The sequence below is a fragment of the Erithacus rubecula genome (genome assembly GCF_903797595.1).
Source record: "Erithacus rubecula genome assembly, chromosome: 22".
Lineage (NCBI taxonomy): Eukaryota > Metazoa > Chordata > Aves > Passeriformes > Muscicapidae > Erithacus > Erithacus rubecula.
Window position 1 is genome coordinate 1,997,059 of NC_136674.1, and position 13,124 is coordinate 2,010,182.

General features: G+C 40.2%; 1 protein-coding gene across 12 annotated transcripts in view; it reads left to right on the plus strand.

Moving 5' to 3' along the window:
- The window catches only part of BCAS3 (BCAS3 microtubule associated cell migration factor), a 292,321-nt gene that overhangs the window by 86,420 nt on the left and 192,777 nt on the right, over positions 1-13,124 (plus strand). For all 12 annotated transcript variants that reach the window (XM_079325188.1, XM_079325189.1, XM_079325191.1 and 9 more), the window contains exon 16: positions 8,170-8,320. In XM_079325188.1, coding sequence (XP_079181314.1) covers positions 8,170-8,320 — 151 coding nt within the window. The remainder of the gene's footprint in view (positions 1-8,169; positions 8,321-13,124) is intronic.

The following is a 13,124-nucleotide window of genomic DNA, read 5'->3' on the forward strand; positions in this document are numbered from 1 at the left end:
ATGGAGGGTGTTGCATGACAAGGGAGGTTTGGCATGAGGGAAGGTGAAAGCATGTGAAGCTCCATGTAAGTAACCATTGAGGGGAAGGAATGGGGCAAGACATGGTGGGAACAATCATTTTATCTGATGGACATGCTGAGTTCAAGGCCAAACACCTTCTGCTTCCCCTGGCAGTGAGTATTCTGGGAATCCAGGGCTGCTCCCTCGTGTCTGCAGCCTGAATCAGGCTCCCTGTCTATATGATAGGTGATGGATTATACAGTAAATGGGTGTTGCCCTTGCTGCCCTTTTATTTTTTTCTAGTTTATTATTCTTAAGTAAGGCATTTAATCAACTGTGCATCTTTGGTAGCCTGAAAAATGTAAACACTTTATGGAAAGAAACGTAAGCATTAAGATTAGAAATAAAATATACTTCTATCTTTTAAAAGGTTTATCTTTACCCTTAAATATGCTGATTGAGCTTATTCTTTTTTGCTTAGCCCTTGTGGGCTGTTAAAATCAGTTGCTTTTTCCCATCTCAAGGAAATGCATCTTTGACACTTCTCATGACCTGAGTCACGATGCTGTCACGGAGCCAGAAAACATCCTCAGCGGTCATGGGTAAAAGAGCAGAGCTGCCCAGGGTGTGTGGTGGGTGCAAGAGGGACAGATTGCCTCAGTTCCTATCCTATGGGTGTTTCAGACAAGCCATTTATTATAATTACCCATGGATATTATTATCAAGTTCTCAAATGCAGTGGTTCTCAAGGCACTTTTTTTTTTTTTCCCACATAGCTTTGGATAAATCTCGTGTGTTCAACCCGGATTGAATTCAGATGCTAGAATATTTGTTCTTACGGTTGCAACTGCAAGGAAAGTAAGGCAGAGGTGGAAAGGTAGGGATAAAAAAAAAACCACAGATGCATTAATATTTAGTTTATAATCAAAATAAATTGTAGTAAGCTCAGCCCTTTGGTTAAGAGCTTTTAAACTTTCCCTGTGTCCTCACCGAACACATTTGCACACAGAGATGTCCTTCAAAAATTCCCAACCCAGTTCATTTTGCAGTTTCTAAGACTGGTGGATCAGTTTTTCTGACTGTGCTGTCTCAATACAAAAACCATTAAGCTCATAAAGATAATTTTATTCTATATCATTTGGAAGAGAAGTCTGAGACACCGAATTTTTCCAAAGTTTACAATGCTGAAGCGTCTCAGAGTTGTCCCTGAAAGAAAGCTTTGAATTGAAATCTGTGCTGATCTGAATTATGATGGATGGACACGACAAGGGGCAGCAATAGTGCATTCTTGTTTTCTCAAGCGCTTCATCATTCACCAGCAGACAGTGTTTGCAAAATTCCCATGTGCAAGAAATCGGAGCAGCAGAGCCTCTCCCCAGCCCCGGAGGCTGCCTGCACGATAACCTCATTAGTGCAGTGTTAGTCTGAGCTCAGAGTCCTGTCCTCTCAGGAGTTTGCAAACTCCAGTCCAGAGCTCTGCTAGGTGGGGAGGATGGCACTGCTCCTTCATGCTGGTTTGCAACATATTCTGCAGCTACACCCATAGCAGTTATAAAAAACTAATCTTGCACTTTTCCCATCTGTGGAGAGCTGAAGGTGCAAGATGTGTTTCAAAGAGAACAGACTGGGCCCTGGCCTTTGCTGGAGATGGCCCAGCAGAGGGTGGCCAGTTTGGCTGTTTTGGCTGGTAACTCTATCTGGAGCAGCCCAGCTGAAGCGCTGCCTGCGCAAAGCCCGAACCAACAGCTGGCAAACCAGTTGGGTTGGGTTTATTTTGAGTTTTGCCCATACATGGGCTTGAGGCTTGCACAAACAGTATTTTTAGTTAAATAAGTCCTGAGGATGATTATTATGCCAGACGTGTGTGTGTGGCGATGGAGGGGTTGTTTTCTAAGGAAATCCATCTTTGTCAGGTAGAGGCACAGGCAGTGAAGGGTCATGGGAGTTCCTTCTCTGCTGAGATTATTGGGTATCAGTGAGTGGGACACTTCATAACTGAGGGATAAAGTTCCTGAAACTGAAGATAGAAGAAGAGCTCCAGAAGGAGGAAGGGACTGTTATGAGGCCATGTTCAGATTTTGAGTGGATGTTGCTGAAGTTCAAGGAGCTCGGGTGAGAGGGCAGGGGACTCTGTCCCAGCAGTGACCGAGGCACTTGGGCTGGCGCTTGCGTGTCTCTGCAGAGCACTCTGACTTAGGAGCTGTCACCATCACATGCCTTGCCTGGATGCAAACAGAGAGCAAGCTCTGCTTTCTTAGGGTGACGTGAGATTTAGTGCAGCTGTGTTTCCAAAGGTTCCATATCAAACAGATTTAAATGTTACAAAAACAACCGGTTGTGTTATTTTCTCCCATCCATTCCAATGGAAGCAAGATAGTGATAGGTTTAGCTCTGAGTAGCTACATGATGTATGTACAGTAGCTAAGACATAATATTCCTCTTTTAATGGGTCTAATTGTACTGGAAATATTGAGGGTTAGGGTGTGAAATGAGTTTAAATTTGATAGGACACAATTCAAGGAAATGGCAATGTAACTTTAATTGAGAGTCGATCGTTAACTAAAATAATTCATTTCCTGACTTTTTCTAGGAAAACGTCTAACATTTTACAAAGAAAGATAACACATGTTGGACTGAATAAAACAAAACACGAGAGAAAAAGGCCCCTTTGGCAGTAATTAGGGCTCGTGGTGCTGGGTGTGTTTCCCGGGCCAGGACTGAGTTGGTCTGTCAGGCTCTTCCAAGGGCTGGGTGAGCCAGCATTGCTTCCGCTGGGTTCTGTGCTGGGGTCACAGGCAGCGTTTCTCACCAGGGCGCTGCTGTTTCCTCTTCCGACTCTAGTAGATTACAGATTACACTGGAACATGTCTGAGGAAAGGTCAGAAACGAGGGTGAAAGTCTTGGAACTGAAGCTGGGAAGCTTTCCATTCTCATCCGGGAAACTTTTTGTATTGAATAAAAAGCAAAGGAAAATAAACCACCACATCCATGACACTTCTGTTTTTCCTGCCTTTTTTTTTTTTTTTGCCTACCAGTTAGAAAGGATTTTATTTTCCTTGCATTATACAATTAGGGAATGTTTAGCTGAGGAATCCTCAGTGTTACAGTAAACAGAAATAATGGCCAAACATGGTTCATTTTCCTGTAGCTTGGCCTCCACATGATTGCATAGCCCGGAGTTACTGTCTTTTTATTTACCAAATTATAGATGTTTATATGTAGTGTTAATGTCAGTAGACTTCGTGGTACCCTTTGAAATGGAGTCTGTTAAATACTGGAAGATATAAAAGCTAATCAAGTGGGGTTTGAATTTTAATGACACTGCATTACTAAGGTTTTGTATTGGAGTAATGGAAGAAAAATGGAAAAAATCAACATAGAAGCATTTTATTATAAGGCTGAGAGGTGCTTGATACCACTTTAGTTTTTCAAATTAAGTGTAGAGAGAAGCTAAAATCCTTCTGATCATTACTTTCCTACCAGAAAAAATTGTCTGGGCCCAGTCTTCTTTGCTTTGTTCACTGACAGTTTACACCACAGCAAATCCTGCAGTACTTGGAGACTTATCCAACACATGCTGAAATTTAGAAGGGTTTCATTTCAGTTTGTTGACAAGTTGGAGTTTGCATCCCTTAGGTGTGAGGCTGTAGTTTTGGTTTTAAGCTGGGCTGTGATTTAGGAGTTCGATTTCTGTGCACAAATGGGATCTGTGGTACTGATAGATTCAAACTCGGTTGAAATCAGATAAGAAGTGATTTGGTTGCATTAATGTGGGACTGTGCATGGACTAAAGAGCAGAGTAATGGGGACTTCATCCACATCATTCTTTCAGGATCCTATGAAGTCTTTTTGTCACACCATGTTGCTGCTGAACACAGTCCTTGGGGCTGGGGAATGTCCCTGCCAAGCTGCATTTGGGTGTATAATTGTGTCAGTAGTAGTGCCAAAAATCAGAGTGTTTCTCCTCCTCTCTCCTCAGAGATGATTTCTGACAGCAGTGCCCTCAAGTGCTCCCCTCAAACGCTGACCAATTTGAAATCTGGCCTGAATTCATCAAGGCTCTTAGCTGATCAGAAGAGGACACACAGCTGTATTAATTGCCTTCAGCTGATTGATTGCTTTTTGAACAGTGCAGAAACTTGCAGGTCTTGAATGTTTTCTCCTTGATGTAGCTTTCCTTTTTTATCCAAAAATACAGTTTGAAAACTTTAAAAAGTGTGTTTGATCACATGTTTGAATCTCATATTCAGGCCTAAAGAGTAATTTACAGATTCCACACTGGAGGTGTGTGGAGAGCTGAGGGTGTCTCTGCCCAGGGGCTGAGGAGGAGGCGCTGCCCTGGGGCCCGAGCCTGTCCGGCCATACCTGGGAGCTGCTCCTGATGGCTTTTCCACAGATGTCCAGCTTTGTCAAAACCCACTAAATCTTGTGAAGTTTATTTTCCTTATAGCATCTGTATTTTATAATGGTGCTTTTAATTTGTTTTTTCTTTGCCTGCTGGGATTTCTTTTGTCCGGCACTTGCAGGCCTCCCTTTTTTCCTGAGTCTGGCAGTGATGGTCGTTTTGGGAATCCAGCTCCCCCCTTGGACAACAAAGCCCATTGTTGTTTGCTTTCTTCACTTTTATCCTCAGCTTAATCCATTTCTCCTTTGAGTGTCGGTGGAATGAAATGTCTGGAAAAGAGTGGCTCAGGTTTTGGGGGATGAGATGATGGTGGTTTTGCAGCAAACAAGTCCAAAACCAATGGATTGGGTTTTCTGTGTCTCAGTAGGCAAATGTTGGCCCAATGTAAACTGCACTTGCAAATAAACTTGTCAGACTCCAGAGCCAGAGCATCCTCAACATTTTGGAAGTCCCTTAGTAAATTATTAAGAGATTTACCAGCCTAGACTGGCTCTAATGTATCCCATGCACAGCTCTGATAAGAGAATTTCCTCTGTGGCAGCCCATGGAAAGACAAATCCTTGACCCCATGCCTTGCACGGGGTGCTGAGGGCTCTGGGTGATTACAGCAAAGTGCCTCCTTGCTCAGGATGCTCCACTGGAAATGATCCTTGAGAGGACACGTTTGCCATGGGATTGTGATGGTGATGATTGATTGCAATAAAAGCATTCCTGGAGTAGTCTGTAGGATGAGATCTGTGTGTCAGCCTCCAGCCATTACAGTTAAATGCACTGTCCACGTGTCAGGAGGTGACTCGAGTTCAGCATTCTGCTGGATGAAAAATACTGGATATTTCTACCCAACTTCAGCTTTGGCTTGTTTGTTGCTTGTCTTCTGACAGTGAATCAACAACTGCTTGAGCTGCAGAAATAATGTTGATGCTTGACTGCATTCTTTGTGCTCTTTTGGCCTGATCTGACTGCCCTGTGCACACACAACTCCTGTTTGCTGCAGGAGTTTCCTGCTTGGAAGGGCTGGAGGAGCAGAAGGGTAATTTTTGGGATTCCTGGATGGATACAGCAACATACCAGAAAACTGGGGGGTTTTCTTTAGCCTTAATCATCCCCACCATCTTAATACTATTGCAGTCAGATTTACAAGAGCAACTTTCCTGTCAGAAATCATTTCTCTCCTCTTTGTAGCATTCCAACTTTTAATTTTTGACTGGTATCACTTTTAATTACAATTTTTGCAGTTAAACAACTGAGTGTTGCAGCAGAAAATGCAGGTTGGCAGGCAATGGTTATTGTGACATATGTTTGGTATTTACAGCTTTTCCATTTGTCACAGCAGAATTTTTTAATCGTGTTTGTGCTGTGAAGTGCTGTGTGTTATGAGGTCTGCTTTAGTTAATTTTTTATTGAGGTTAGTGTACATCAGATTTAGCTATACTTCCAAATGCATAGTTACAAATTAAGTGCTTGACCTCCTGAATGGTTTTTTTTTGGTTTCTTTCTCAAAGAAGAATCATCTTATATTTTAATCTCTTTCAGAATCTCTTGTACATGTTTTCATTTTTTTAAATTGTTCAGTACTTTTAAAAAATTTAATTATGTTTCCTTATATATGTATGAGCCTAAGAATTTCTAAAGATGTCATTCCTACAATTAATAAAAAACTCTGAAGGGATGAGATAATCCTGCAGTTTTCTAACTGCTCTGGGAGTCCTCAACTTGTATAGAAGCAGAGCAGCTCATCCTTGTGTAGGGAGGACATCTGTAAATCCCTCATTTCTCTGCATTCAAATATTCCATTGAATCAGCTGAAGGCTTTGCATGTGGAAAACCACATGCAGCTGGAGCAGAGGGCACTGAGACATGAAATGTGCCTTGAGAAGGGAGAGGGGCTGTTCCAGCCCAGCCCTTGGATCAGTAGTTCAGAGTTAATCATTAGATTCTGAACAAGTGAAAGAAAAGAAATTTCAGACATTTGGAGCCCCCCCAGTTGATACCATGGGTGTTTGCTGTGCCTGTGGGATCCAGGGAAATATGGGAAACACTTCCAGAGAGGCCTTGGCTGCAGGAGCAATGACTAATTAGACAATAATGCACAAAACTATCCATATGCCTTCCTGCAAGAACCAAAAATGCATTATTAAACTCATCTTTCAAAAAAAAATTAATTGCATCTCAGTCTTGTTTAAAACTGAGCTGGGTTTTTTTTTCCTTTTCCTTTTTCTTTGTATTCCAAGTTGGTGCAGGAAAATTGCTGTTAATGAAATCTGCTCTCTGGGAACTTCAATAGGCTTGTTCTTCATTAAAGCCTTGCTATTTCTCTTAAAACGTATTGATGGATGCTCAGGCCAGATACTTATCACAAAATACACTTTGTAATTTCATCATTTCTGTTATTGTGCTTCTCTGAGACACAGAGGTCTGGGGGCTTTGCAGAAAAACCCCAAATAAAACCCCCAAGCTCCCAGTTATATAGTATTAAAAGAAGGGTGAAGGAAGCATTGAGTGTCTTTAGGATGATGAGACATTCATTAAGATTTTTCCGCCTTCCTTTTCCTATTTTCAATCCATCTGAAGTACCATTAAAGCTTTTCAGGCAGCTTCCTGTGAGAAACCCTTTGCTGTGCTGTTTTTCTTCCTTGAAAAAAGGTGGCTGCTCTTGAGGCAGATTGTATGGATTTGGCCTGGGATTTGTATAATATCTGTGTAGAATGCATCAGTTGTTTAGGAACCTAATTCCCAATATGGTTCCCTTTTGATTAAGAACAAAGCCAGCGTTTCACAGCATTATAGGAACACAGAAAAACAAGTTAATGATCTAAACCTTTTAATTCATGGTTGCTTGTCTATTTAAAGTACTTTTGATTCTGCTATAAACAGACTGGCCCCTTTTTTTGTTTAACTTCTTTCTTTGGTTTCTTCACATTTCTTTCTTTACTGTCCATGAAATTTGGAGCTAGTTTCCTTTTCCAACTGAAGAATGAAAGGTTGTGACTACAGAGTGATACAGCGAGTAAGAAAGCGTATCCAAACTGGGCATCCATCCAGCACAGACCTCTTTGAAATCAGCTAAATTTAGGGTTGTTGAGGGCTTTTTTGTTATGTTTTCCCTTTCCTTTTTTTTTTAGTACCTGCGTTTCATTTTCATCTTTTTGAATGAATATGAAATTTGTTACTTTTTTGATACTTTTTTTGATTTTTACATCTAGTTTGGCGTGGCTTTATTTGACATAGTTACTTGATATTTCCCTCCAGCTTTAGTTCTGCAGATGATTATTCTGCGTGTCTTTATCCGTGGAGACAACAAAAGCGACCTTTTCAGGACTTCCAATTACCAACACTGTATGTGGTACTTTAGGAAAAGAATTCCCTTCCAGATACTCCATTTTTTTTTTTTTTTTTTTTTAAATAGAGAATTGGAATCCAGAGCTTGTCCTTCAAATCGAACTCGAAAACTTTTTGGTGAACAAAACTGCCAGGCAAGCAGCAGCAGCAGCAGCAGCAGCAATAATTTCCCTTGCATGGAAAAGAATCCTTCCTTTTCCTCATCTGTATAATTAGTAATTGCTTTTTCCACTGTAATTTATTCTTTATCTGAAATGAAGATTAATTTTCGAGATTTTTTTTTTGTTTTATTACAACAACAGCTTGTTTGTGGTTTTTTTGATGGTTTTTTGTGTCTTTTTTTATCTTATTTTGGGCAGACATAGCAATGATAAATGAAGAAAAAATTCCAATAATGTGTTTTATTGCACCTCTATCCCATCAAGGTAAATTGAACAGCCAGGACACTTACAACAACTTCACAAACAACAATCCTGGGAATCCTCGGCTCCTGCCTCTCCCAAGTTTGACTGTGGTGTTGCCTCTTGCTCAAATCAAGCAGCCAATGACATTAGGGACCATCACCAAACGCACAGGGTAAGTGGCACCAACCTTCCTGAGCCTTTATATGTGTGCAAATCATTTGTGGTATTAGTGAGAATTAGTTTTATTCTCTATTTGAATTTCAGAGTGTGTCATTTAATAGCAGCAGAAGGAGGGTGGGAGGAGAGGAAACTGAAAACATCAGATAAATAAATACAAGGTGAAAACAAACCTCTGTAAATTCAGGAATATTTATTTGGGTGGGTCAGAAAATGTTTTCACACCAGGAATTGGAATGAAACATAAGCAGAGCTGTATTCAATCAGAATAAAATATGGTTTTACTTTTTTTTTTCCAAGTTTGTTTATTTTGATTTCCAACCTTTTCAAGCAGAAATGATTTTTGACCATCAGAACTGGAAAGACAGTAAGCCAGGTTGAGCAGAAAGGCAAAACTTAATCCCTCTGTTTTCTTGACCTTATTTTTCCTCTGTTGCACTGTTCTGGACTGGGTAATTCATGTGTGGATTTCCTCTCCAGACTCAGCTGCACTTTGGTACTTCTCATGTGCCATGATAAAACACTTCAAAGTATTTCTTGGGAAAAGTTCTTCTAAATATATATGAGATTTTATGAGCTTCATAAATCATAACAATTTAAAATTAATTAATACTATCCAGCAGCTGACATTTTTCTCTTGCTAAACTTTAAATATTCCTTTATTGCAGTTAAAGCTGCAGGGTGATGATTATATTTTTCCTCTCTCCTTTTCTGGTTGTTTGAATTCCTGAATATTTTCCAGTTAAAATCTGATTGATCCATTAATTTTCAGAGAGCTTTTATATTTTTAAGAAAAGTAGATCAAGCATGTGGCATGTGGTTGGACAAAACAACTGAGAGTCCTACAGCTTCCTAACCTTTTCCTGCATTTTGGCAAACACAGGCACTGCCTGCTTTGCTTCAGTGCTTTCCTGCTCAAACCCTGCTCTTGAGGTGAATTTTCCCTTGTGTTTTCATGAACCAGGAATTATTTTTCAGGCGAGAGCTCCCGGGTTTTCCCTCTCTCCCTGTGTAATTCACAGATAAATGGAACTTAAGAAACAGTAAAGAAACAGTTTGAGGGTCATGTTGAGGTTTAGCTTCCTCCACAGACACATTTTAGTTGCTTATTTTTGGCTTTTTTCGTTTTCTGCTCAGTATAAAGTGAGTGAAAAAGATTTTGCTGCTGCTCAGGTGAATTTTGGAAGAATATTCAGGTGTGATGCTGGATGAGGATGGGAAGGGAGGTGGGATCAGGGGGAGGTTGTCACAGGGCAGGAGGTCACAGTTCCTCAGAGAGAGGAAATACCAAAACCTGAATACAGCCAATGAAGGACAGAGATGTAAATGTGGGCTCCCAGAACTGGAACAGACATTTAAAACCAGGTGGGACATGGCAGAGAAAGAAACTAAAAATTCACCTGAAGGCCAGAGGAGATAGACTATAGGAGCAGTGAGGAGAAGGATTTGGAAAAGCTTGGTTTACAGTTATAATTATTGCAAAATTCATTACAAAGGTTTCTTTAATGCTGTGTGATACCAGCAAACCTTTCTAAAATTATTGCAATTGTAATAAGTCTGCAGTATTTTATTTAATGTTTTATTCTTAAACATCTAAAGCATATTCGGAGTGCTCATATTTGTAGTTTTCCAGTAAATTATACTGTTCACAAACTGTCTCTGTTCCATTTTATGTAATTTTTAAAACTAATTAAATTTAAAATGCTCAGTGAGGCTTATGTAAGGGGGGAAAACAACAGTCATGGGAAATACCCTGCTGTGTAAATAGAGTTTTCATGAATGAGGATCATAATTTTCAGCACAGCCCACGTAGCCTTGTAACGCTAAGCCGAGAGCTTCCTTCATTTGTTCTGCATCCAAAATATTTGATGAAAGTACACAAAATTAACATGAAAAGCTGTTATTTATAAAGCAGGGATTTAAGAGGAATGCCTAGGATCCAAGAAGCCTGGCATGCCTAAAATGACCAAATTGAGACAGCAGCCTTAACTTAAACCTCCAGGGGGCAAAGCGTGTGTTTAACATATTTAACATCTGCCCTCATATTTCTGCAAACACATAGCACTGGAAGTCTGTGCAGTGTAAGATTTCGACAGGACAGGGACCATCTGCCTCTCTGGGAGAAGTGTAGGAGGCATGTATTACTGCAAATGGCAAAAGACAGATGTATTTACACCTACATGGTCAGCACCTCTAAGCAGTGCTGCGAGGAAACAAGGCTCTTCCTTGGGAGCAGCTGCTGAACCTTGCAATTGTGCAGCCATCAGAAAAGGAGCTGGGCTCAGCATCACTCAGCTCCTGCACACACTGCCCTCAAAGATTCCTCTCCCTTGCTTGTGACTTGGGAAGAATTAAACATTTCATCTGTTGCAGCACATTTAAGCAAGGCTCAAATACCCTATAATTAGAGGGCTGGGTTTGTCTGTTTTATTTGCTTTTAACATCAGCTGCTTTAATATTAAATCTTCATGAAGCCTTGTAGATTATATTAACCAAAAAATCGAGTTGGGGTTTGTTCTGCTGGTATCCAAGACAGCAAAATATTTTCCAGGTATTGAAAGGACTGATCAGTGCTCTTAATATCATGTGTCTGGAGCAGAGCTGCAAAGCATGTCATGTTGCTTGACAGGTGGAATGGCAGTAAATTTTTTAAAAGTGTTCCCTGTAGCCCTGTGGGAATGAAAGACAGAGTCTGGAATTGTGTCATGACTGTTCTGTTCATCACAGATGCTTTTTTTTTCCCCTGCAAACATGTAGATTTTGGAACATGTTCTGATCAGTCACTGCTCTCAATGCAAGTTCCATTGTCAGCATGAAGGATCTTGGAGCATCCCCTCTGCTTTCCATCACTGGCCTTTCCTTCTTCCCTGCCCTCCTCTTCTTCCTTTGCCTTTTCAACTCTCCCATTGTAATTTCTGCACCTTCATCAAGCACTTAATTTTTGTCCCTACATTTTGTCATCCCATTGACTGGCTTTCCTGTAGTTTGTGCTGTCAGCACATTCAGGCTTTCCCAGAGGGGCTCTAACACTAATGAGTAAGGAAGCTTCTGATGTTTTAAAGATTAGGGGGGGATGCAGGACAGCACAAGAGCTGGATTTAATAAATCTTTCTATATCCTTGCCTCAGTTTCCCTCTCAAATTTTTGATAGTATAATGCTGAATTCCTTGTCAAGGCTGGTGAATGGGTTAATTCATTGCTCATTTACAAAGAGCTTATAGATCAGAAAGGGGAAGAGCTGTATGGTCCATCTCATTGTCTATAACAGCAGTGAATCAGAACATTCTAGAATTCAGCTTTGTGCCCCACAGAACTCCATGAGTGTGCCCTGGGTTTGTGGAATGAGCTGTAGTTAGTTTCCAGTGGGGACATGGATGAGCTGCAATGGGAAGGAGGGAAAGAAAAGATAAAATAATTGCCCCAAAAGAAAAACTATTGTCAAAGTTGGCTCTTCTGACAGCAGCATTTGTTTTAACTTCCTCAAGGGACAGGGTCATTATATTTGTATCATACTTCACTCTCCAATTCATCCTTGCTGGAGTGAGCAGCAGGATGGAACCTGCATTAACTGAGTCTTGTCAAAACACAGAAATCCAGTGTGCCTTGCTGGAAAGGGATAAACCTGGTTTTTTCCAGCCAGGAGATTTAGATAGTGTATTTTTACACATGAAACTCTATCCCTTCTTCATCCCATCCCTCATTCCACCCTCAGTGAGGAAGGGGGAAGTAGGTGAAGTGATGCAATTTTATCATTTTACTTTTCTACGCACAGAAATTCACTGAGATATCTTGGGTTGGTTTCATCTCAGGGAACTTCATTTATCCCAGAGTCAGCTACTGTAGCAAACAAAAATAAGTGGTGCAAAATCACCACATTAAGGTACAATTAATCAGGACAAAATAACTGAAAAAATTGAGGAAAAAAAGTAAAATTAAAGAATTCAGCACAGTTGTCTGAGGCCAGAGATTCTATTTCTGGCACATTTCTCAGACGTATTTTATATCACTTCTAGTTTTTATAATACATTTTAGTAGCAAAGCAACTGCTGTAATGATTTGTAATTGATACAAAATGCAATTATTTGCACTGAAGTTTGCTCAGTTGGCACTGTTTGTGAAAGGATTCTCAATTTGGCATGATGAGGGTTAGAATAAATGGATATTGCACAGCTTATTAAAAACCTAAATAGTTTTATTAAACAAAACAACACCAAATCAAATTATTTCACTTTTCAATTTACTAAAACTCAGAATCAGGCAAAAAAATGCAAAAATTCTGTCAGAACTTCGAGTGGTAAATCATCTTCATTCCATGATTTCCTTTGGAATTTCTCCCTAGCTCTGGGAAGGGGAACCTGGGTGAGTTTTGCCTTGGCACTGCTCTCTTGCTGTCACCCAGCACAGCCATCTGGTGCTGTCTCTTCAAGCTTGGGTTATCCTGTAATTTGTGGATTCTCTATCTCTCTCCCAATTAGCATTCCATCCATATTATATGAAGGAAATAGTGGAAAACAATTGCTTATACAAATATAGGGAAAAGATGATCATCTTTAAAGAATCAGATCTTTTGAGCAGAAAGGAGATACTAAGTTGGTTTTCTCACATGCAAAAATTTTAATAAGACTCTGCTGTGGTCTTTGGAAGTGTAATTACATTTTCCTCATGATACAAAATTTTACATCCAAAACCAACCAAACAAAACCTTCAGTTGAAGCCCACCTGGGCCAATTTGTAATTAAAATAAAGAGAATTTCTTAATTTGCAAGTATAATCAGATCAATATAGCAGTTGTGGAAGAA